General features: G+C 35.3%; 1 protein-coding gene across 1 annotated transcript in view; it reads right to left on the bottom strand.

Annotated features, from left to right (window-relative positions):
• The window catches only part of CSMD3 (CUB and Sushi multiple domains 3), a 605,915-nt gene that overhangs the window by 102,256 nt on the left and 478,345 nt on the right, over positions 1-25,314 (bottom strand). The window contains 10 exon segments of the mRNA XM_032696902.1: positions 270-479; positions 6,566-6,682; positions 8,664-8,733; positions 10,760-10,878; positions 13,018-13,122; positions 14,043-14,139; positions 18,631-18,755; positions 21,982-22,185; positions 23,067-23,162; positions 23,889-24,002. Coding sequence (XP_032552793.1) covers positions 270-479; positions 6,566-6,682; positions 8,664-8,733; positions 10,760-10,878; positions 13,018-13,122; positions 14,043-14,139; positions 18,631-18,755; positions 21,982-22,185; positions 23,067-23,162; positions 23,889-24,002 — 1,257 coding nt within the window.

Below are 25,314 nucleotides of genomic sequence, written 5' to 3'. Positions count from 1 at the left end.
CTATAAATAGAATTATGATCTTGCAGTCTTTATGAGCTCAGCATGACCTACTTGGGTGCAACAGAACAAGAACCTTTCAGGGAAATTGCAAACTAGGAAATGGGTTTGGAGATTTCTGGGTTGGTATTAATTTTCACTAGTCTACATCAATCCAGTACTCTAAACCAGTTTTTAGATCATATCCTTCCAGAACACAATACACAAAATCCCCAAAAGCCCATAAAACCTTCAGCAGCCATATTGTTCTCACAAGAATATCCAAATCTCACCTTGATATACAATATGAAATCCTTGTTTATTCTGTGAGTAATCACTGTGAAAGTATAAGCTGGTTTCATGAGTTGTGCTGAACAGAGAGGCTGGGAGCTGAGGGCCACTTAGTCTCCCAATAACCGTGCTAGTTTCTGTAGATCCACTCCTAACTTCTAAGTAGTCATGTATGGTCTCCGTTGAGAAATTCAAAAATTGCAAATGGACACCTGAAAAATATTGTAAGTAAATAAAAGCCACCAGTATTGATACCAGGAAAGAAAATAAAGTATGTATATCTTACACTGATAATCACAGAAAATAATCAGTTGGAAATGCATGTGTTACACCACTGGATAGAATCCATGGAATTCAGTTTGAAGCATTGTTTTTCCATACACATTACTAACTCTGAGAGGCTGACAAGGTAAAAAATGCTAATGTATTGAAATACTGACATAATCCAAGGCATCAAACTGTAGGTTACATATATATTACTTTTTGGAAAACATTGTTCTTTGTGTATTTAGAATCACAGAATCATAGAATTATGGTCAAATTTAAGTTCTGAATTCTGAATACATTCCATTTAGCTAAATCTTTCCTGTTTTCAATTGCATAATCTCCTTTTCTATTAAATGAAAAAATGCTTTCTGTGTATACACCTGAAAAAAAAAAGTGACAGACTTCTATCTCAGAGATAGCTCCACTGTAGTTGCACATAAACTGATCTCTCTCAGATTATTTTTTAAAAAACATTAATATACATAAAATAATGAGGCACAGTAAAAAAAAAATGCATCTTATATGGATTATATGTATTGTGGATGTAAAGTATCTGCTCCTTCAAGGTTATCTGGTCACTGACCTTTTTCAATGGAGCAAGAAAAAATAAGAAGAGGAGGAAGCCATGAACAAGAGCATACCAAGACATGAACCTGAAGGACAAACAGTAAGTGAGGCAGTGATGAGAATAGAGAATAAAAGGAACGTATTTCATGTAAAATGGGGCTGGTCAGTATGTTTGTCTGGTTGAGCACCTGGTCACATCTGTCCTATCATCTCATATCTTCTTATTAAATCTTTTCTTAGCTATCTATCTGTGTAATCTCACTCGTAATCTTGTGTTTATGTGTTGGCAAGGATTAAGTGCCAGCTACCGGTGAGACCTGAACCTGAGTAGAACTTGGTGCCTGTTACTGGAGTGGTGTGGGTGCCTCCAGCCAGTGGTGCCGACTACTTGATGCAGTAAGAGGTCATAGCTCTCTGGATCTAGGGATAGTCCTACAGACCTCATTCCTAGATCGTCAGCTAATGGAGGCACCAGTGTGAGTGAACTGGGTGCCAAGTTCTGAAGTCAAAGCAGGGAGCCTCTGGCCTGAAGTATTTACAAGGAACTTTCAGTCACTGGGGTGGGAACAGTGTGTTCTTGAAACCAACTACTGGGAGGACTAGTAGTGGGGTGATGAAGAGTTCAGTGTTGGTGGCTGTAATAGAGCTGTGAGGCTGCGGGTCACAGCCTTGTGCCTGGTGCTGGCTGCTGAGGGGTAAGTGTCTATATCTTCCCCAGTCCCAGTGAGTGTAGAGATGCACATGTGTCACCTGCTCGCAAACTTTCAATTGGACTAGACAGTGAGTAGAAAGGCCTTGGGTCCAGCTCAGGGTATTGGGCAGGGTGAGTCCATGCTGGTACACTCAGGACTTGAAGAAGTGGAGTACATAAGGGATGAGTGTGAGTGCTGGCATTTGCAGCGAGCATCAAACTGGACTGGCTGGCGAGTAGGGGACCCATAAAGCAGGTAAGGGAGTCTGAGATCCAGATAGGGCTGCAAGCAGATGCTCTAAGCATCCACAGTGTATGTGTGCTTGTCAACCTAGAGAACATTGTGTGTGAGTCTTTAGTGACCTTCTGTCTCTGCCAGCCCATGAGGAGGAGGGGACTTGGTTGCCTGTGTTTGTGTTTTAAGTAAGCCCTGTAAGTGTGTTGAAGGCAGTACCCTTCTCAGTGTCAGTGTGTGTTACCAGCCACATCAGTGTCCTCTGTGTTTGTGTGTCAGTGCTCAGCTTTGTTACTATTTGAATCTGCAAATAGTAAAGTGGTACATGGCTGCCACTCATCTTGGGCAGAGACTTTGTGTCTCTGGGAACCAGACTGAGATCCAGAGCCAGGAGGATCCTCAGCTGGAGGTGGCTACACTTATAACACTTCTTTCTAAGTCACTAAAAAAATGTAAATCATGTTATCTAACCATCATTCATCAGTCCCTCTCCCATTAAACATGGAGTTCAATTATTTAATTCTCATACACACACTGTGGCATATGATGGTCTTAGCGACAGAAATTTCTGATTATTTGGTTTAGTAAGGAACAGGGAGGCAGCTTACCATCCATTAGCATGTTATCTCTCCTAAACAGGTGGAGTATTACAATGATTATGTGGCAGGAGGAGAAGAAAATGTTCAGCAGCTGAGTAGTTATTGGTCTTTTGAACATTTTCCTGTTTATACAAATTTCTATATAATTACAACAAAGTAGAATTTCTATTTTGTCAGGAACTAGTGCAAATACAGAATGATAATGGAGTAGTTTCATTAGAAAGATGATTGAGCTCCACTGGTGTTTCTGGCAAAGACAAGCAACATGATTTCATATAAAATTGAAAGGAAAAGATATAATATCAGATAAATTATGAAAAAGTAATGAATAATTTTGTAACTCCTAGACTGTAATAGCTAAATAGTGTTTGTCACTGTCTTTTAGAGTTTTCTACCTAGATACCATGTAAAGTTTGTGAATGGTTTTATGAAACATGGAATATTTTATATGCTATCACAAAAAAAAAGATAGGTGCACAATTAAATTACTATTAACCTGATAATTTCTGTCTTTCTTTATCAGAAGACAGCCTGATAAGAAAACATTTTCTTATAAGTGTCATTCTTTGACCTTGCCAGCCTTCCAAATCAACTTATATCCAAGCTTTTCTCTTTTTCTGTGATATTTGTAGGCTTGGCCTTTCATTTGATCCTGTGAACCAAACATTTGCCCAAAGTCTAAGCTGCCATTAATAACTGCCGACTCTTGTGATCTTGCTGTCAGGTTTTTTTCCTCTTTCACCCACTTTCTTTGATACAAGACCATGTCTAATATATTTTTGCCCATCATTCTGCTCTCTGTACTCTACTATCTTTCTCTACAAGTTCCTGAACCGTAGCAGTATTCCCAAGTATTCATCCTTTCCTCAGCCTGTCTCTATTTGTCTGAGACTTCTGCTTGTTGGATTGATTTTTTCTCTGACTTTTTGCAGTTTGGACACCCTCTTGAAAGAGCATTTAAAATATCTGGATATACAAATATATTTGTATATGTACATCAACACAGTTGGTTTAGATTACACTATTAGCTGACATCCAGTGGAAAAGCTTATGATCTGTAATTAATAACTGAGAAAAAATATTCTTAGAAACAGTTAAACAAGTGAAAGTCTACAGAAGCTTCCCACGATGGTGTTTTTGTGTTTTTCTATTTACTACTCAGAAGAGTTGGATTTAAGTGCCCCCACCGGACTGGAATCACAGGATCACTAAAACCAGTTTTAGCCATCACTTCTTCAAATGTCATATTTTTTCTTTTTAAAATGAAATTTTACTTAATTTTCAATCCTGTTTTAATCACATCCCATTTAGAAAAGGTCAAAAATGTCAAGCACTTGTTCAATCTGTGTAGGTTTAGTTTTCTCCTAGAAAAAGGAGCATTTTGTTTTCCTATACATGAACTGGAAAACAGTTGATAAATCCAGTGAATAAACTTCAGTTAGAACAAAGCAGTTCAAAACTATTGATTCTGGTGAAGCTAAACTTATTTACCAAAGAAACTGTTTCCAAAACTTGAATAGTTGAATTTCCTGCCTAATGGAAGTCAAACTAAATAGTATGTTAATAATAAAAAGTTTAAATAGAAGTCTGAAGAGTCAAATTAGAATTATTGGAAACATATGCCTGAGAGAATGTAAGCAAAAAAATGGATTGCAGTAAGGAGTCAGTATTGGAAAAGAGATAGGACAGCAGCAAAGTGAGACAAGAGGCAGAAAGCAACATAAAAAGATAAAAAGACAGCAGGTTCTAAATGCAGTCGAACACACCATTTTATGAAATGTGAAATTTAACCAATATTCCAGATTTTTATTATTTTTTTCTTTATTAGCAATTGTCTTTGGAACCATCTGACAAAGTATCCTGTTCCCTAATAGCTCTGAATATTCTTTTCTCCTGAAGATTTGACCCAGGGAGGATGTATCTACTAATATTTTTCTTTTGTTTGGTTTTTTGTTTTGTTTTTGGTTTTGGTTTTGTGATAACTCACTGAGCAGGAATCTGCTGAAGATTCTAGACAGCATTGTGACTCATGATGAAACACTAGAAACTGTCCCACCAGGCTGTCTAGAAATTCAGGTAGCGGCAGAGTTAAAGTGTCAAATGTTATTTCTATAAAATGATAATACAAAAAAAAAATCAATTATTGACTGGTCTTTTGAACAAAATGCAAACATACAAATTGGGTTCAAATATTCTAATTCTAATAATTCTATATTCTAATATAATTTATTTCCCACAGATAGATACTGTGGCAACCCGTGCAGAACGATTGGCTTTCATTTAAATAATAAGTGAACAAAGCTCATAGGATTTCTAATCAAAAATATCACAAAATTGATTTTAAAAAGAGGAGGGAAAAAATCTGAACATGCAGAAGGGAACACTGTTTGGGATGTCACACTCACTTACTCTGGAAGACCCAGAAATGAATATGACAGAAGATGGTAAGTATAAAATAGGAAACAGTGAGGCATGTCTAAAAAAACCAGTATGCCATTCAACTAGCATATAAAGAAAAAAATCCAAGTGCACATACTCCTAAAAAAGTTCCACAAGTGTTAAAAAATTAGATAGGACAACTGTACTGGCTAGCTTTGAATAAAGATTTCACAATAAAATATAGACAAGATCCACCCAAAGTTGCTCAAGGGTTTAGGCAGTGTAATTAAAATGCTGATAATTCCCTTACAAAATCATAGTGAACAGGAGAAGTCCCGGTGACTCAAAAAAGCCTGAAACCTCGGCAAGGGCAACTACAGGTTCACTGCAGTCCTTGGGAAGATTATGGAACTTGTTTAATTGGAGACAATTTCCAAACACATAAAAGACAAGAAAGGGACTCAGGAGCAGTCAACATGGATTTGCTAAAAGAAAATAACAGCCAATCAACCATTATTTCCTTCTATTATTAAATTGACGAAGGCAGAGTGGTGGATATAATATACTTTCACTCTGCTATGGGTTTTGACTCAGTCTATAGCAGTCTCATCTGGAAGCTCAACAAACATGAATTTGATGAATGGAAAGGAAGTATGTTAAATATTAACATAACTTTGAGGCTCCAAGGGTGACAATTAGCCATTCAGTAGTTGGCAACTAGTAACAAGCACAATATTCCACAGATTTCTATGGGAAATTACACTGTTCTGTGTCTTCGGGAGAGACCTAGAAAATGAGAATGCATTCTCAACAAATATGTGGAGGATACTAAACTAGGGGGCATGGATGATGTACTAAATGGCACGATTTAGTACATCTGATGAACACTGAAAAACTTCAGAATGGAGTAAACAAACCCTTCTTAAAGGCATGTACAAGGAAAGGCGCAAGGTTCTACATCTGGAGCACAACATTCTTACATGTAATTACAGGCTGGGAATTGAATAGGTGAGTAGCAGCCCCAATTAGAAGGTTCTGCCCGTTGTAGTGGCCTTGATTAAGTGTTACCAACAATTTTACTCTGAGTGGGAAGCTTGACAACTCTGAGTGGGAGGCTTCTGGAGTTCCTTTCAAGGAACATTTTTGTGCTGCTGTGATATTCACCTAGGATATGCAAACGATAATTAATTCAAATGTAGCTTTAACTTCTAAAGTGATGCTGACTTGCTTTGAAATATTCATGATAACTATTTATTTTTGTTGGGTTTATGACTTCCCAAAAAGAAATCAATCCTGTTAAGTTAGAAAATTGTGCTTAATTCTTATAAACAATTTTGTCTTTATCAGAAAATTATGGCACATGTTAAATGAAAAAAACAAGAACCTTGTAGTTTTTCTATTCTATATCTTTCTTTTAAGGCTTTGATAACTTCTTTCAGTGAATTATAATTAATTTTGGTTTTTGATAGGATAAAGATTAACAATATTTTAAAATCTATGTTCAGTGTTTTGAATTCATAAAAAAGCCTGACCAATTTTAATCTATGAAGGAACACATACCAAACCCAATAGGCAGCTTTATTGTCCATGTGCAATCCAAACTACTAGGATAGTTGCCAGGAAACCCAGGGCTGAGGATCACTCCACTGAAGTCTGACATGCCACCACCACATTGTGCTGAAAAAAAAAGCAAAGACCTTTTTCAGAGGAGTGAAATGAGTTAAAAACTAATCCAGAGCATTGAAGATCCTCATCACATTAATAATATAACAATAGCTAGGTTTATATTTCAAAAAACATACAAATATTCCTTTACCACTAAATATCTATAAGAAAGTAATTTACAAGTAGGTACTTTAAAAACAGGTATCTGAATTGACTAGGTTTTAACTCAGGGAACACGTTTACCTGACAAGAGAATAGAATCATTTCGGCTGGAAAAGACCTCCAAGATCATTTAGTTCGACCTCTGACTGATCACTACCTTGTCAACTAGACCATAGCACTAAGTACCATGTCCAGTCACTTCTTGAACACCAACAGGGATGGTGACTCCAGCACCATCCTGGGCAGCCAGAAATTACCTGAAATGCCTCCTCCTGATCCTTCTCTTCTCCAGGGCTAAACAACTCCTGCTCCCTCAGCCCCTCCTTATATGACCTGTGCTCCAGACCCTTCACAAGTTTCACTGTACTAATGTTTACTCTGCACTATGTGTGAACTCTGTGACAGGAAAGAGGTGCAGATCAGCTCATAGCAGCACTGAGGCAGCAGTTTGTAAAGGAGCATCTGAATAATATAACAATGTAATTTAAAGACTCTGTACTCAAAGTGTTTGAAGAGGCCCTTTAAAAACTGCATCTGTATCCTATTGTTCTAAAAATGAGATAAAATGAACAGGCTTAGAAAAGGTACACACACACATACTTCCAGAAATCAAACTAAATCCATATTTCAACTTAATTTTTTTTTAAGGCATGACATCATTGAATAAAGTAACTTAGATTTCCATATTACATTTAAAGGTGTTAATTATGATAAATAGAATTTTTGTTTAACAGCTTTGTCCATGTAAGAGTTGCTACATCATTTGAAACACAAGTAAAAATCATTACTTGCAAAAAAGAAGGAAAGTAAAGGGGAAGAAAACCTCCTAGAATTTCAGCACAGTGTCTTTGTCTTCAGAATTTACCAGGAGCAGTGCAATTATAATATCAGACTTCCTAACCATATGTTAATGCTTAATGACAGACAATGAAGACTAACTCCTGAAAAAATTCTTACAAATATCTCAATCTTGTTGAATATTTATAAATTCTAAACTGAGGGAGCTCAGTACCTCATAGGAGGTTTTTAACACCCCACAGGATTAAGAAAAGGATTATCTGAGGTTGCTCAAGAGGATATATAATCTGTCTTCAAGAAAAGCAAAGTAGAAAATCTTTAATGAGCAGGATCCTGTTTTCCATACATTCAAGATTACAAATAGTGATAACTTTTAGTGTTAGGGAACCCAAACGAAAAGGCATTTCTATGCAGTGAAAGAGAATACAACTAGAAGTTTTAAAATCCTCACATTTATTCCTCATACAAAGAGAGTATATTTAAATACACTTCAGATTTTTCATTTCCATTTATGACAGGTTTTCAGTGCTTTTTTCAGTAATATTAATATGGACATGTATATAATATAACTTGAAAAATAATGTGTTTTCTGATATTGGGTAGACATGCCTATGTTGAACCCATTAGAGATGAAAATGCAATGTTATTTCTATTTTAGTATGTACTACAATAGCCATCACTTTTCTGTGGAAATGAGTCCTAAATAAATTACCTATGTTTTTGAGGCTCTCTGGAGGTCTCAATTCTGATAATGAATTGATGATAGATTCTGGTTAAACATATAGAATCATATCATAGAACAGTTTGGATCGAAAGGGACAACATACTTCTTTCTTTTCCTACGTCGACATTTCAGAAAAGATTTGCCAATATAAGTTTGAGACAACCTTTGAAAACCTTTAGTTTAATTTGACCATTTTCACATTTAATTTATTCCAGTTGTCCCTATTCTTTCTCCTACATGTATCTATTTTGTGTTCTCTGGTTTTCTCATTCTGGTATATTTAAGAAACGTTATGTAAACTGAACATACCTAAACATATTGGAATTGGATAATTCCATCTTCTTACTGGTCCAGGCATACAAGTGATATGTGAATGTCCCTAAAATGACACAATATGTGCTAATTCATATAAAAATTATACAGCATACAGCACAACAGTAATATCTCAACAAAAATAATGTATAATTTAATACATCATCAAAATATATAAACCCAAAAGTATAACAATAATTGTACACTGTGAATTGTATCATGCCTTCAATACAACAAAGAAGACTGTGACTGTAAGTCCACTAGATAATTGAGTCTATGCCATTCATATTATTTCTAAAAGTATAGCAATATGCAGTTGGCCTCTGTACACACTTCAGTATAAACCAAGGGTCTGGAAACTGAAGGTCTAACTGAAGCAATATTTACATAGTATTGATTTGCTTTATTTGTTGAACATGATAAAAGACACAAACTATATAAATTATACACTACTGACTTTACATCTTAAATTTGTAACAGGGACACCGTCTGTGTTGTTCATCAGACTCATATAATTGTAATTGTCTTCCAGCGACAGCAAAAAAAAAATAGAAAATCTTAAGAGAAAACTGTCCTTGGGATATCTTGCAACACCATATAGTCACACTGCACAAGCCAGAAAAACAGCATGTAGTGAAGAAGCTTTACATGGGTGTTTGCACAGTCTATTTTCTTTATTTCACCCATTTACAGTGGCTTATCTGCTCACAAACTTGTATTTAAGTGTGGAATTAAAGCAGAGAATAAAAAAAATCCATCAAGTTCTTCCCAAGAATGATCAGTTAAAATCAGGCAACATAAGAAATAAATTTCAATAGTCATTATCAGAGCTGCAATCACAGAACATTTATTTCAGTTATTCTTGGAATGCTAGAAATCTACAGGCATGATTAGGAATTCTATCTTGAAGGGGCAACTGTGATACAGGTTCCAAATCCAAATGGCAGCTGAAATCTGGAAGCAGACAAGTGTATTTAGCTTCTATCACTATACATAAACTGCAGGTTGTTTGTTGGTTTTTTTTGTCAAAAAGTATAATTTAGTTTCTATTTTTGATGCAGTACATATATGAACTTAGTATTTAGGTCTTCAGGGAATTATGTAAAAGACATATTTGAAATTATTAGCATTTTTAAAACCTCATTTAGTTGTCTGACACTCATCAGCGTGCTACAGATGAGACTGATATTCATGAAGATATTCAGGAAGTTAACTTTTCCTTTTGCTGTTTTGCTTCAAAGGCACCAATAACTCCATTAGTGGTTAATCATGTGCTGTTATATAAAAAATATTTTCCCCCTGTTAAAAACTTTTCTTTTTGCTATGCATAGGTAATGTGATTATTTTCTCTCTTTTTGGCTCTCAAAGAGCTAGAGGAAGGGGAGCCTGTAGAATCTACAGAGTCACACGAGTTTTTTTGGGGGGAGTGCGTCAAGAGAAAACAATACTCAGTTTTGGATCTGATTCTATCGTGTAACTGTACAAATTTTAGAAAATATTTTCCAGGTCTTTCCTATAGGCAGACATATTCCTATTGATGATTTACAATCACTACATTGCCTCGGTTATAACTTTTGCTAATGCAAGGACATAGCAAATTTGCTTGGCAAAAATACACCCCTATTTGATAAACTTTTTGGATAAAATCCTCAAGATATTACTGAAAGAAAATAACTGACACTATCTGATTCACTAAGAAAAACAATTTTTCGCCTTTGTTCTTATTCCCACTCTTTACTTTCTTTCTTTTCTGTCCTGTGCATAGACAACTATTGTTAATTGTTCATAAAGTGATTAAACTTTTTTTGCCAACACTTCACGGTTCAGCTATGAGTACCAAAGATGCCATCAACAGATGATAACTTATAATCACTAATGCAGAGGAAGCACAAAGCCATACATTTCTGATGGAGCTTCTACGTGTATATTTGGATAGCTGCTAATTTAATATCTAGCAGAAAAGCCTACCAGTCTTGTAAACTCATCATGGGTTTAAAATTCGCAAAGAGTTCATTGTCCATTTTATAGTGACAGACGCAAACATAACCACGTTAAACAATTAAAAGAAATTTGAAATTGGAAACTTGTCTTACCTGAAGAGAATAACCCTGATCACACTGGAAAGACACCACATCTCCAACCATGTATCTGTCTCCAATTTTAATTCCATTGCTTGGGGTCTGTGGTTCAGGACAAGAATCCAAACCTATAGCTGAGAAAAGCAGAGAAGTTTAAATGTTCTAAGGAACATAAAATGTGGGTTTAGATTCGCAGAGAACTTCTCTGTACACTGTATATAAGCACACTGTATTGATAAGTTTTAGGGAGCTCTTGGGTACTGGTAGTTGTCTGTGGACTAGCAAGTGGTATATTATTTTGGAAAAACTGTTATATAAGGAGAAAAAAAGGTGCTCCTGGAAAAGCTGGCAGCCCATGGCTTGGACAGGGGCACTCAGCTGGATTACGAACTGGCTGGAGGGCAGGGCCCAGAGAGTGGTGGTGAACAGTGCTGCATCCAGTTGGCAGCCGGTCACTAGCAGTGTCCCCCAGGGATCAGTGTTGGGCCTAATCCTGTTTAATATCTTTAATGATGATCTGAATGAGGGGATTGAGTCCACCATCAGCAAATTTGCAGATGATACCAAGTTTGCGGGGGAGTGTTGATCTGCTGGAAGCCAGGAGGGTTCTGCAGAGGGATCTGGACAGGCTGGAGAGTTGGGTTGATTCCAACGGGATGAGGTTCAACAAGGCCAAGTGCCGGGTCCTGAACTTTGGCCACAACAAACCCATGCAGCACTACAGACTGGGGACAGAGTGGCTGGAGAGCAGCCAGGTAGAAAGGGACCTGGGAGTTTGGATTGACGGGAAGCTGAACACAAGCCAGCAGTGTGCCCAGGTGGCCAAGAGGGCCAATGGCATCCTGGCCTGTTATCAGGAACAGTGTGACCAGCAGGACCAGAGCAATGATTCTGCCTCTGTACTTGGCACTGGTGAGGCCGCACCTCGAGTGCTGTGTCCAGTTCTGGGCCCCTCAATTTAGGAAGGACACTGAGGTGCTGGAGCAGGTCCAAAGAAGGCCAATGAGCCTGGTGAAGGGAATGGAGTACAGGTCCTACAAGGAGCAGCTGAGGGAGCTGGGGCTGTTTAGCCTGGAGGAGTCTCAGGGGAGACCTCATCACTCTCTACAACTACCTGAGGGGAGATTGTAGGCAGGTGGGTGTTGGTCTCTTCTCCCAGGTAACCAGCAGTAAGACAAGAGGACACAGTCTTAAGCTGTGTCAGGGAGGTTTAGTCATTAGAAAGAATGTTTTACAGAGAAAGTCATTTGGCATTGGAATGGGCTGCCCATGCTGGATTCACCGTCCCTGGAGGTATTTAAGAAGAGACTGGATGTGGCACGTAGTGCCACAGCCTAGTAGACAAGGTGGTGTTAGGTCAATGGTTGGTCGCAATGATCTCAGAGGTCTTTTCCAACCTGGTTGATTCTGTGATTCTGTGTGATTCTATGAAAAGTTACTTTTCATTTATCTTGTAGAATAGCATATTTCATTGAGCTACTGGTTAATTTGGTATCTACTGAGGGACATCAATATTATTTCCTGAATCAGAAATTTTCAACATATACTTTGGGTTTAAACATTCACACAGAAAACATTACTTTTGTACAGATTCATACACATACACCTCTGCATAAATCCATACATGCATGTTTGGCTATTATTCTCAGCATGGACCAATACTATAAATAGTATACTGTGAATTTTTTCTTTTTTTTAGAAAATTGTATACAGATAGTACACTACACACATTATTTGGACATATAGGAATACAAAGATGTATTTTCACTTTTACTAGATTTGGTCTTATTTTATTTCATTTTCATAACTTCCTGCTTTTTTTCCCCACTCGAAGTTGTAAGTAGCTGAGAGAGTACCTGCATTTCAAGGAAATGGCAGGATAATTCTACCTATAATTAATGATTTGTTATAGACAAGAGATCAGGTAACAATTTTGCAAGGCTGTGTTCTCCAGCTGGCTAATCAGACAACCAGAGCATGGGATTTGCATACAGTAAAACTGACAAGAAATAACCATGACACAATTATGCAGATCAGACACCAGAACCAATATAAGCAGAGGGAACTGCACAGCTGGGAAGGAAAAAAAAAAAAAACCAAACCCGCAAATCTGCAACAAACTATCAGTGATTGCCAGAATTTCTGTCAGTCAGCTAAGGCAAAGTCGTTCAGAAAGAAAGCTCATTTTGTGCAGTAGTCCTAAATATTCCTATTTCATATAGTTTAGATACAACTAGCAAGCACTCTGTATTAATTGAATATTTCTGAATTACCTGTATACTCAAGGTGAAATCCGGCAGCTGAAACACTGATATCAGACTGAAAATTTAGGTACAGATTATTTGATGTACTGTTTAGAAGTGGAGGTATGGTTGTTCCTGAAAAGAGAATTCAAAGCATTATTGAAATGCACAGAAACTGAAATAAATACATGTATAAGTGTGTGTATGTGTAGAGAGTAAAGGAGAGGAAAAGTGGGGAAAAGAGGTGGGAGAGGATGGAAGAGAGATAGGTCACATAACCAATTCCACAACATTTTGTCATCATGGATGCTATCAAACACCTGTCCACATAAAACTTTTATTACATTTTCAGTGCACCACAATATCAGAGACATGAACTGTAGACAAGCAAAGTCTACTATAAATTTATATTACATGCTTTTATCCACGAAAGGAGAAATATTCACTAGGGTTTTCTTAAAAGTAAGAGCAAATCCTGTAACAGGAATAATTTTAAACATAACAGTCACATATATCAAGCAGCTCTGAAAATATGTTGTAGGACTGTTCTTAGAAATGTGAATATTTATTTGTGTTTCAGCACAAGACAATATTATCATTTCTGATCTCATACCATATACCTGTATGAAGTACAATGAAGAAAAACAAAAGAAAACAAGAAAAAGTAAGGCAAACAGAACTGTCTCCTTTATTTAAAATAAGGATAAACGATGCATCCTTTTGTCATGTAAAATTTCAAGAGAAACCTATTTTTGAGGTTTGTGTTTCTAGACCCTACTATATGACTGGGAAAAAATAGGATTAATAGAGATCTAGCGTGGGAGTCTCTGACTGTTATTTCCTTTCTAACATTTTCAAATATATAGCTTTATGAAAGTCTGCTAAGTGATGACTGATTAAAAGAGAAATATTACCTATAGTGAATTACAGGAGAAACAAACACACACACTGTGCTTGTGCACACGTACACACACACCCAAGAACCAGAAAGAGCTATGTGTTTACAATAAAGAGTTGAATCTGTGAATCACTTATTGTAAAATCTTCTCAGTCACCTGAATAACTTCCAAGCCTTGGAGCATTGTTGTCAGCACCATCGTAGAAGTCTAAGGAATCCCAGTTGTGTTCTGTGGCAAAACTCACCACTTGGACCTATGAAGAAAAATGTGAGGTAAAGAACACAAACTTCCTCTCTGCATTCAAGCTCAAAGAAGACTCTAAATTGTAGCCTCTCTTGCTTTCAGTCATGAAAAGTTGTCTTGCTTTCCTTGTCAAGGAGAATGGAAAATCACCACTAAGTGAATAAAAAGACAGCTTTTTTAAAATTTGATTGCCAATTCAAACTGCAAATCATGTGACAAGTGTCAGACAACTGTGAAAATCATATGGGTTTAGAATATGATTTCCTTGTTCGGAGGACATTGAGGAGAAGACAAAACATGATATCTTCAATTCCTGCACTTCTTTTTGTTTCTCTGTACTCTATCCATGACTAAAGCAGTCCTATCCTGATGCATGCTTCTTCATCTATATTGGCTTCTTCACCTATATTATTCAATTCTGCCTCCAGGTAAGAGCAACCTGCTGTGTTTGGTTACCTTCATCACTGACTCATCCCCTGTGGAGGAGTAGTCACCAGAATGCTACAAACAAAAGGCAGAATAGTCATTTCATTTCTTCCAGAGGTTTGTAAAGTGATAGACCAATTTAAGGCCACAATGACAGTCCTCAGCGCTTATTGGAAAGCCCCCAGCACCTGGAAGGGATATTCTGAGAAACCCGCTGTAAGGTGATAAGGCTACACTAAAAAGGACAAAGAGACTCCTGATGGTCTCCCGAAAGACCCTAGCACCTGGGTGAGACTTCTCAGCAACAGACTGATAGGATCAACAAAGGATGGAATCGTATGGAGATTGCATGGCCTTTCTTCACAAACATCCTACCTGATGGGAACTCAGGAAGCAGGCCTATGTCATTTGTCTATCACCCCAAAAATTAGTTTATTGACTATAGTCACTCAAACTGCCTAAGAAAAACAAGTATAAAAAGAGATCAGACATAAGCAAAAATAGGGGAGAATTTCCATCATTTCTGAGGGGGTAACTGACAAGCTACCTTTTCTCCTTCCACTTCTCAGGATGCTGCGGGGTGAGCAATCGTTTTTATATTTTACTTTGCTTTCACCTTTACTAATTGTACTTTGCTTCCTTATAGACTAATTGTAATTTGCTTTTTTACTAATTGTACTTTATTTCATTATACCTTGCCTTATATATATTTTATCTTTACCTTACAGACTAACTGTATTTTGCTTTTTTTGCTTTCCCCTTTACCTTTACTTCGATATTCGACCTTTACCTTATAGATACTAATTTTACCCTGCCTTACCAATTTTACTTTGCCCTATACCTTATAGACTACCGTGTTTTATTGCCTTAGATCATATATTCTGACTCATTGTATGTGGTTTGCCTTAAAGTGTGTATTTCTTGGTCTTAGTGAGTTAAAGTGTGTGCTAGTGAGAAGCAGCAATATTCTTTCCTTTTTGCTTTGTGTTAGTGAGTGTGTTTAGATTTTTACTAGTCTTTGTAAATTGGTCTGTCATGGAGGTGGGTTGCTTGAGTTTTATATTGAGGTGTTATAGTGATCTACTGCTTCTTAGGGAGTTGTATTGTTTTTGGAGAGCATGCTTCTGGTTTGAGGTTTTATTAGTTAAGTGGAATTTTGCAGTTAAGTGTTATCACTGATCATGTGAAACCTATAAGTTGTCACATATTTGTATTAATAAATTAAGTTTATTTCATGAGCTGCTAAGAGTTAGTCCATTTTTTGGTGTGGGTTTTTTTTTTCAGTGCTGGCAGGCTCATCGAGAGCAGCATAACTCATAGGAGAAACTTGCTGAGAAGGTTCTCCATTGCTATTAAGTGCAGCCCCCAGAAATAGGGTATCAAAAGTCCTGTCCATCTCAGTCAATCTGTCAAACAAAGGGTCTCCCCCTAACAAGATGCTGACTGACTGTTTTCAGACTTTAAAGGCTTTGAACTCCCAGGAGGGGGACACTAATAGACAAAAAAATATATTAATACAGGTAGGATAGAAAATCCTTCATTTCTGCTCCTTTTCATGTGACAAGGTGTCAACGTGCTTCCTCTCATAAGGACATGCAAAGTGGTAAGACTTCAAGAAGGAGGATATATTTGTTCTCATATAGTGAAATTACACCTCACAAAGTAGAGAAATACTAGATTCCTCTTCTGGAGGGGAAAGAGTCTGGTTTTTTTTATTTTTTTTAGTGAAACTGTTAACTGAAAAGCTTTTAAAGAGTGACAAAAGCATGATGAAACCTCAACCACTCTCAGAAATGAGTACCTTCATCATTAAGTTAGAAATTATATTTCTTCTGCCTCAATTATTCTTCCTTTTTTTTTTTTTCTCAAAATGGAATAGCTTCAGTGGAAGAAATAAGCAGCAGTTCCAGTAAAACTAAGTAATGAAGTTATATTTTTATGTCAAATATATGACTGGGCCCTTCTACATAAAAGGAATGTTTAATCTGGCTACCTATTTCTTGGATGGGGGCCTTAAATACTGTTCTTTTTTGTAGGAATTGGTCATGTACTACAGTCAAAGGATTCTTTTTCTTTTTTTTTAAAGTGAAGCATTGGAGAGGCCCTGACTGTTGGTAGGTTTCAGATACATGGAGGATGCCCACTGGGTCTGGTCTCCCAGAAAATTTTGATACTTGTCTGTTTGGTTCACGAGGGATTTAGAATGAAACTTATAGGTGTTGTCTCTGTCAGAATATTTCTGAGGAGGTACAGAATGGGGATCACAGGCACATAGGAAACCTTCAGAACACCTAATTCAAAACATCTGTTTCAGTGAAACTGAAGCTAGTTGCCCTAACTAGCAGTTGCCCTAACATGCAGTCAATAAATAAGTAGACATCCCTTCAGGCAGTGATTGCAGTCAGTCTGTATTAGCTTTTTGAATTACCTACTCAAAGTGACTTTCTTTCCTAACCTTAGAAAGAACTACGGTTGAATTAATTTCCTGATATAAGGTATTTCAGTTATGTGCCCAAAGGGAAGCTTTTGGTGCACACTTTATATTTATCTAAATATGCTTTTAAATGTCTGCTTTTTTATTTGATATGGGACAGCTCAGCATTTACATCTGATCACAATATTTCAGTAAATTCAACAAAGTAATCATACGCACAGAGAGCTGTTCCACCTAAGTAGTCTAAAATTCCATATCCAAATTTCACAGAAGAATATGTGTTAGGGATATTTTATTTTATCTCCTTTATAGATGAGAAAGTGCCTTTGTTACTTTGAGGAAATAATATCAGTCAGGAAAAATGTCCAGATATTTTACACATTTACATAACAAAAAAGCATTATCTATCACAGTATCTTGAATATCTGCACTTGGATGCATTCTCAGGTTGGAAGAAATCAGTCAACCAAGTTTTCAAATGTGGTCACAAGTAACTGATTTTGACAGTAATAATTACATTTTTATATATCTATATCCATGATCATGAGTTGAGATAAGAATAATTTACCGGAAATAACAATGAGATAAGAAAACAAACAGTAACAGCAACAATATTAATAACAAAAGTATACAAAAGAGAGAGTGATTCACATGCAAAAATGCTCACCAGGGTCCTCTGTGACAATGAACAAAGGCGAGTTTCCTACTCCACTACATTTTTTTTGACCAGAAGCCCCACCCTTCTTCTCAGAGACCAGAGAGTCCCTTCCTCTGCCCCCAGCAATGATGTGAGCTGGTATCAAATAACCTCCTAGACATGCCCACACAGATCAGGCTCTGGTCCCTCACAGCTGCTGCAAAAAATTACCTCTATCTTGGCCAGAACAGGGACACTACAATAGTTACATTTTGAACTGAGGAGTGGCATCTTGCTATCAAGGTTTTTTTAATAGCATTTTGCTAGGAATTTTTCAGATAATTCTTAAAAGGCCTAATTTATTAAACTCAGCTACCTTTCCAATAAGCAGATTTCTGTCAGTTTCTTTAATGAACTCTTTAGAGTGAGATATGCATGACTTAGCTTAATGGATACTTTCCTACTATGTGTTCAATGAAGTTCTTAATCTACTCAAGTAAAGAGAATTCTGAGACTGTTTTAAAGGATCAATTCCCATCTCATGTTGAAAAACACTGAAACATCTTTAGATCACAATGAACTTCCGTAAACATAGAATAAATAGCAGAGTTTCTTGGAAAACATATATAACTTGTGCACGGAAGCAGTTTACTTAATTTCACTCTGTTAAAGGAGATATATCAATTCTGGGAGAGCAAAAAAGAATTCATAGGAAGGCTCTTTATTTCCTTTGGCTTACAAGAAGTCACTGATCTATTGAAATAACACGTTTTAAAATTATGGTTACTGTCTTCTAAGTAAAAAGTTACAAGTGCATCTTTTAAGATTGTTAAAAATCTTTTAACTTTTAATCATTGTGTAAATAAAAATATGTGTAATAAATTCCATTTTAAGAATCGTTAAAGACATTGAAAAATTTGTGAATAAACAATCTTTTCATCCTCGTGCATCAAGAAAAGCAGTTCTAATTATGATGATAACAAGGAAATAGTAACTATACTTACTTGAATCCCAGCTCCCTCTGGTACTGTGATCTTCCACACACAATTCAGATTGTTGTCATAAGGCTCAGGGTAACCAGGAGACAAAATGGTCCCTTTGCGCTTTGTTAAAATACCACCACAGGGCACTGAAAGGAAATGCATAAGGCAAGAAAAGAAGTACGAAGCTTCAGAAGTGAGAAAAGTTATTATAAAAAGATTATAAAGTGAGAGTGAGAGTTATTATAAAAGATACAATGTTCAGCTACCACGGCTCAAAACTTTTTAAATTGTAGCTACATTAAAAAAATTATATTTGCTTCAGGAATATAAAACTTTATATCTCAAAAACCTTCTTGACTAATAAAGAATAAGAGAAAATTAAAATTAAGTCAGTTTCCTACCGGACAGAATCACACTTATATTTCCCTTATTTATCTGACCTTTAACAAAGGTCCATTATCCATTATCTCCTAGTAATCTTACAAAAACTAAAGCATTTTTTAGGGGTTAACAGTGAAGTTTGAACAGTTCTGTATTGTATTTGTATAAAAGATAAAAGTGTCACAAAAAAGGGTAATGTTCTTTCTTAGTCTTGCTACTTTGTTGTCTAAATAATTAATAACACCAGTCTCGACTCCTTGACTGTTCTCTGCTTGTATGAGTTATTCTATTACAGACTGTGGATCTATTGCATCATTAAAGAATTTGCAAAATCCTTGCAAGACTGCATTCATCACATCCATGTCCATGGATTAATGGAAGTGTTATGCATGAAACAGGACAGACACATTAAGTACCATGAAGTTTCTCTTGTTCAGCTTGAATGCATCTTGTCTAGATCATTAGATGCTCTAACAGGGACAAAGGATATTAAAGCTTAATCTGCATACAGATATTCTGTTGGTATTTTAGAAGTTGAAGGAAAAGATTGATGAGATGGTTTATCAAATCCATTAGTAGCTAATGTATCACTTCTATGCAACACTACTAAATTCTGAAGGGATTTCAGGAGCTGCAGATACAAGAATTTAGGAGATGGAAGAATACAACTTATCTTAATAATAAATATTGTAGCTACATTTTGTGTGGCATATAATTGATAGAATCTGTTTGGATAAATTAAAGGCTAGTGTCATTTAAAGTGTTTAAAAAATTGAACAGACAAAATGATCGAGTCCTGTGTTCAGTTCTGTGCCACTCACTACAAGAAAGACATGGAGATGCTGGAGCAAGTCCAGAGAAGGGTAACAAAGCTGGTGAAGGCTCTAAAGAGTAGGTCCTATGAGGAGGAGCTGAGAGATCTGGGGTTGTTTAGTCTGAAGAAAAGGATTCTTGGGGAGACTTATCCCTCTCTAAAACTATCAGGAAAGAGGTTGTAGCAAGTTGGGGATCTGCTTCTTCTCCCAGGCAACATGTGACAGTACGAGAGGAAATGGCCTCAAGCTGTGCCAGGGGAAGTTTAGGTTGAACATCAAGAAGAATTTTTTCATGGAAGCGGTGGCTAAGCATTGGAACAGACCGCCCAGGGAGATGATGGAGTCACCATCTCAGGAAGTGTTCAAGAAATGAATAGATGTGGCAGTACTTAGTGCTATGATCTAGTTGACATGGTGGTGTTTGGCAAAGGTTAAACTCAATGATCTGAGTTTAATGATTCTATGATTTGATGATTTTATGTTTATTAGCTGTAAGGAAATATTGAAATATTCACTAGAATTAAGGCAATTTAATATGGTCATGTCTACCTCTTCAATTATTAAACTGATTTAGTTTAATGCAATTTTCACCTCATATACATTCTATTACCTTTATTGGCATAGGGATTCTCATACAGAAGGTGGTCTGTAACCCTTCCTAGTCCAGTTTGCTTTCTCTTCCATAGACTAAATCATGTGCTAAAATATCAATAATATATTGTGATCAATGTTCAAAACAACTACTTCAACACTTTGTCAAGTTGTTATATCTGAAAAAACAAATGGAATACATTTCAAGGGGAAAAATAGAACAATTCTATTGATTAAACTGTAATCCCTGAGAATAAATTAAATACAGCTATATACTTCATCTTCTTATTGATATAGAAATTGCGGTTCTCTTGCTGTGGCTGAAACAGTCTAAATAAATAATATTTGTGTATAAAAGCTGTTTAGTCATATTTTATAAATATTACCCCACTGATACTTAACCTTGATCTTTATCAAGATTTTAGTACTTTGTAGAAAATCTTTTACTTTACTGAAAACCACTCAGACTCTACCATGCACTATCAGCTGAGTAGCACAGAAGATTAAAAATCAACCAAATGAAAATACGTTCTTTATTTTATTTCATTTTATTTTCATCTAATTACCTAAAACTCTGTTTATGTACTTCTTAATGCTGGAGTCAACATAATAATGCCTTTTTTGTAATGGGTTACAATAATTTTTATAAAAAAATTTGTTATCTATCAAGAAAAGTAAAGTAACTATAACTCATACATATATTTACTGTTTTGGTTGAGAATAGAGTTCTTCAGATGTCTTCATCCTCAAAATTAATAGTTTTCAATGTATTCAATTTGCACAAAATTAATGTATAATGCAGTTAAGTAGTGCAACACATAGTACAAGTGGAAAAGTTTGATGGCATTGCAAAAACGTTTGTGCAAATTATATCCAAATTTGATTAATTTTTAAACAACAGATTTTTTCCATATTAAAAACCAATCCAAACTCTAATAAAATTTAACATGTAAATATACCATATTTGCCCTTGACATAAACCTACGGAAATTATAATTTTATCTCTTTACGGTAGGGATTTTCATTGCTATTAATAGATTTTCACTTGGTGTAAATTAGCTTGTAAATGTCAATGGATGTTTATTAATTTAAGAATTTAATTTTGTGATTTTAATCTTGTATAACTAGAATCAGTTAAAGCATATTTCCTGAAATGTTACTGCTTCTTTCCTGGCAAGTAATGTAATATCAGTGTTACTATTTCCAAATCTTTAGTGTAGTAGTTTCTTTCTAATAACTTGAAATGTCTTGCTAGAGATCTGCAATGTGAGAGTATCTTAGTCTTGCAAGTCAGGGCACCAACTAATATTTCTGAGTCTTGATTAAAGGACAGCCAGGGACTGTCAGCGATGTTAATATAAGAGAAGCTATCATATAATTTATAGAAGCAGAGTATGTTCATGAAACCTGTGAAATGTCACAGCAAGGTTAGAATTGAAAGGAGAATAAAACTTGTCCTTGAATGAAGAAGAAAGTGAATGAAAGTAAGGAAGAATACTGTACAGATGTCAATGAATAAATACATACAAAAATGGTCTACACTTTAGGCTGTAATTAGTTCTATTAAAAAGCCTTAAGAACTCACCAACACATGTAGGGAGTGAATCATTCCATTGTGCCAATGCATTTGGTACTGTATCACATCTAATTGCTCTTGAACCATGGAGGATATAGCCTGGATTGCACTCAAAAAGAACCAATGAACCAACTGCAAATTCATTTCCAATCCTTTTTCCAAATCTTGGTTCAGGCACAGAGCTACACTGTGTTGCACTTGTTCTTGGAACAGCTGCAAATATACAAACAATTGTGGATTCTTAATTTTAGATTTGGTGAAGGAATACAGATTTTGAACCACAAACATTCAAAACTACTAGAAGAAATACTCAATGATTTCCTAGTTAAGAACGTTTTCATAATCCCCAAATGAATCTTCACAATAGAGATTGCATACTTTTGATGTCTGATTTACTATTTAGAAGAGCATAGCACAGACATCCTTGCCAAGATTAGAAGTAATACATAATATCCACACCAAAACCTTTCTAAAATGACACTGATAAGAAATATTACCAAGAAACACTCAGCTAATATAGGGTTTCAAAATAACATTTTGAGTCAGATAGATATTTATATTTATACATGTGAATTTCTAAATGTGTATTCTGAGTGTCAGATCAGGATTTAAATGTAATGAAAGAATGGAGTTGCAAGTATTGAGATATAACGATTTCTGTATTTGACCTATAAAAAGGCAAATAATGTAAATCAAGAAAAGTATCTTAATAAGAGTAAGATCACTTTTAACCCACAGGTAATAATATTTACAGCTATTCACATTTAAATCGAGAGATAAACCAGTTTGAACACCCAGATGGATCTAAAATTTGTCAATCAGATTAGTAAACGGAAACAACAGCTTTGTATGTGCCTTCTTAAATTTGGAACTACTCTTATGCTTATTAAGTAGAAAAAAACATGTAGAAATACATGTTTTGTAATATAAAAATACTTAGAATATATTAGAATATAATATATGTAGATTATACAATGATATATTGTTAATAAGCTATTGCTTCCCTCTGCATTCTCAGTCTGTTTCTCTCTGATGATTTACAAATGAATGATAACGAACAGAATATATGTACACATTTTTCTAGGTTGTCTCACCTTGATAAACGAAATGAAATCCTTTAGCTGTTATTGGTCCAACTGAAGTAAATCTAACTGTGATCTGGTTCCCTGAGCTCAGTGGAAGGGATTCACCTACTCAAACAAAGCAAATATAAAGTTATTATAACCACTTTTTACTAAAGATGACTTCAAAATACCTGTCAACTTCTTTGCAGCTAGAAATAATACTCCTCAAACCCTGTTCTGCCTCAGTAAACTTTGCAAGATATATGCTTTTTCAACACTTTATGTTGACAGTATTACGTCATTTTAGAAAAGGAGGGGCTAAATCTCCTCTCAGTTACTAGGAATAGTTGATGTTTTTTTCTTTACCAAAACCAACCAAACATACAAAATCCCAACCAAATAAAAAAAAGCAAACAAGCCAAAATACAAAAAACAACCCCCTAGCTTTCTTGTGTTAATATGCAATTAATCTATATGATTTTATTTTGCTATAAATAGCCACTACTTTTCCTTTAAAATATCTAATATCCATTTCAAACTACTCATTAGATAAAAGTCATAAAGGCACAGAGTAGCAAATCCCAAATATCCACAATAATAGCTAAATAACTAATCAGAAGGAAAAAAATCTTAAAAAAAAAAATATAATTGTAATTCATTTTATTATAGTGTTTAGGCTTTTAGTTCAATATCTGGATTTCATATGTTTGCTTGAGTTGAATCTAAGCAAATACAACAAGCATATTTTTCTTTTTTTTAAATACATATCTTTCTAGGTTAAAAAAAAAAAACAAGTAAACAAAAAAATAGACAACAAAAACCCAGTTTAATGACAGTTCTATTAAAAGATACCTGAATGAGATCCTGAGAGAGAGGATAACAAAGATGACTGTAGAGTTGGACCATCATATACTTCAACCACATCATGGAGTGATGTCTGGAAAAACACAAACTGGCCAAAAACAACTGACCAAATAGAAAGGAAAAGAAGCAAGAGGCACCAGTAACCAAGGGAAAAACCAAAACCAAAATCAAAGCCAAACACAGGGAACAGATTGAGAAAGGGGAAAAAAAAAAAAGAGACCAAAATATACATTAATATATTGTTTTAAAGATTATTAAATCAGCAGTACTTTTGCTGAATATAAAAGATTCTAATAATAAGGGAACAAAACAATTTTGCGCCTGTTGAATATACCTTCACATTCTGTGCTCTCCCCCATCCAACACATCTAAATTCTCAGTGCAATGTTCTTTATAATCCAGGCATATTATTATATATTGTGGTTTTTTAATTACTTTGTTGATAAGCCTATGTAATTTTTACTTACCCTAGAAAGTTTAATTTTTCTTAAGAATATTAACATTCAATGCATTTTTACCTTTGTGAAATAAATAACTGATTTAAGGTAACAAATACTTTTCAGAACATATCTATTGAATGACAAATAATACTATTTTTAAAGTCACAGTAATAAAACAGCTCAATTCAAGACTTATTTTTGCACTTAAGTTCAAAGGTTTGCGCAGCACATTCACATCACAGGTATTTTCACTTTCAATATAAGTAAACAGTGAAAAGAAAAAGAATTCCTTGGGTTAGTTCTGACCCCAGTACCTCGAAAACATTTATATCTACATCACTGGCAATGGAGGGGAAAATTTTTTAAGGACTATACATGTCTAAAGGTGGAAGTAATGAGATAGTTTAGGTACAGGAACACCTATAAAAAATCAGTTCTGGTTTATTATCCAGGTTAGACATTTTGGGATAAATATTTCAATGCCTTGCTACTAGATTATATTTGTTTGCCAAAACTTCTACAATGTCTTCATCTGGTATATTTAATTATAAAAGATGAAGCTATCAATTACAATTCTTTCAATTTATACACCCTTAAACCTTTAAAAACAGTATATTAAAACTGCATTGCTTTCAAATTGCTGACTTTTCATTTTGGGGGTTTTGTTTACACTAATTTTTTTTTAAAAAGGCAGTTCCAATTTCCTAACTCATCATCTTATTACATACTCTTTTCAATTTTTAAAAGAAATCCAAGAAAACCTCTTTTTGAAGAAAAAGACTGGACGTTACATTTGTAAAAGGTTCCAACAAAAGTGTTTCTGAGACACTTTGGAAGATTTTTGTGCATTTTTAACAGGAACCGAAAGTGAGATGTCAAATTATATTCCTTATTTTTTCTCCAATCTCCAGAAAATTAATAATTGATGTTTTTAATAGCTCTGCTTGTTTTCAAAATAATATTTAACTGGATTC

The sequence above is a fragment of the Chiroxiphia lanceolata genome, chromosome 1 (genome assembly GCF_009829145.1).
Source record: "Chiroxiphia lanceolata isolate bChiLan1 chromosome 1, bChiLan1.pri, whole genome shotgun sequence".
NCBI lineage: Eukaryota > Metazoa > Chordata > Aves > Passeriformes > Pipridae > Chiroxiphia > Chiroxiphia lanceolata.
This window is presented reverse-complemented; position numbering and strand designations above follow the sequence as displayed.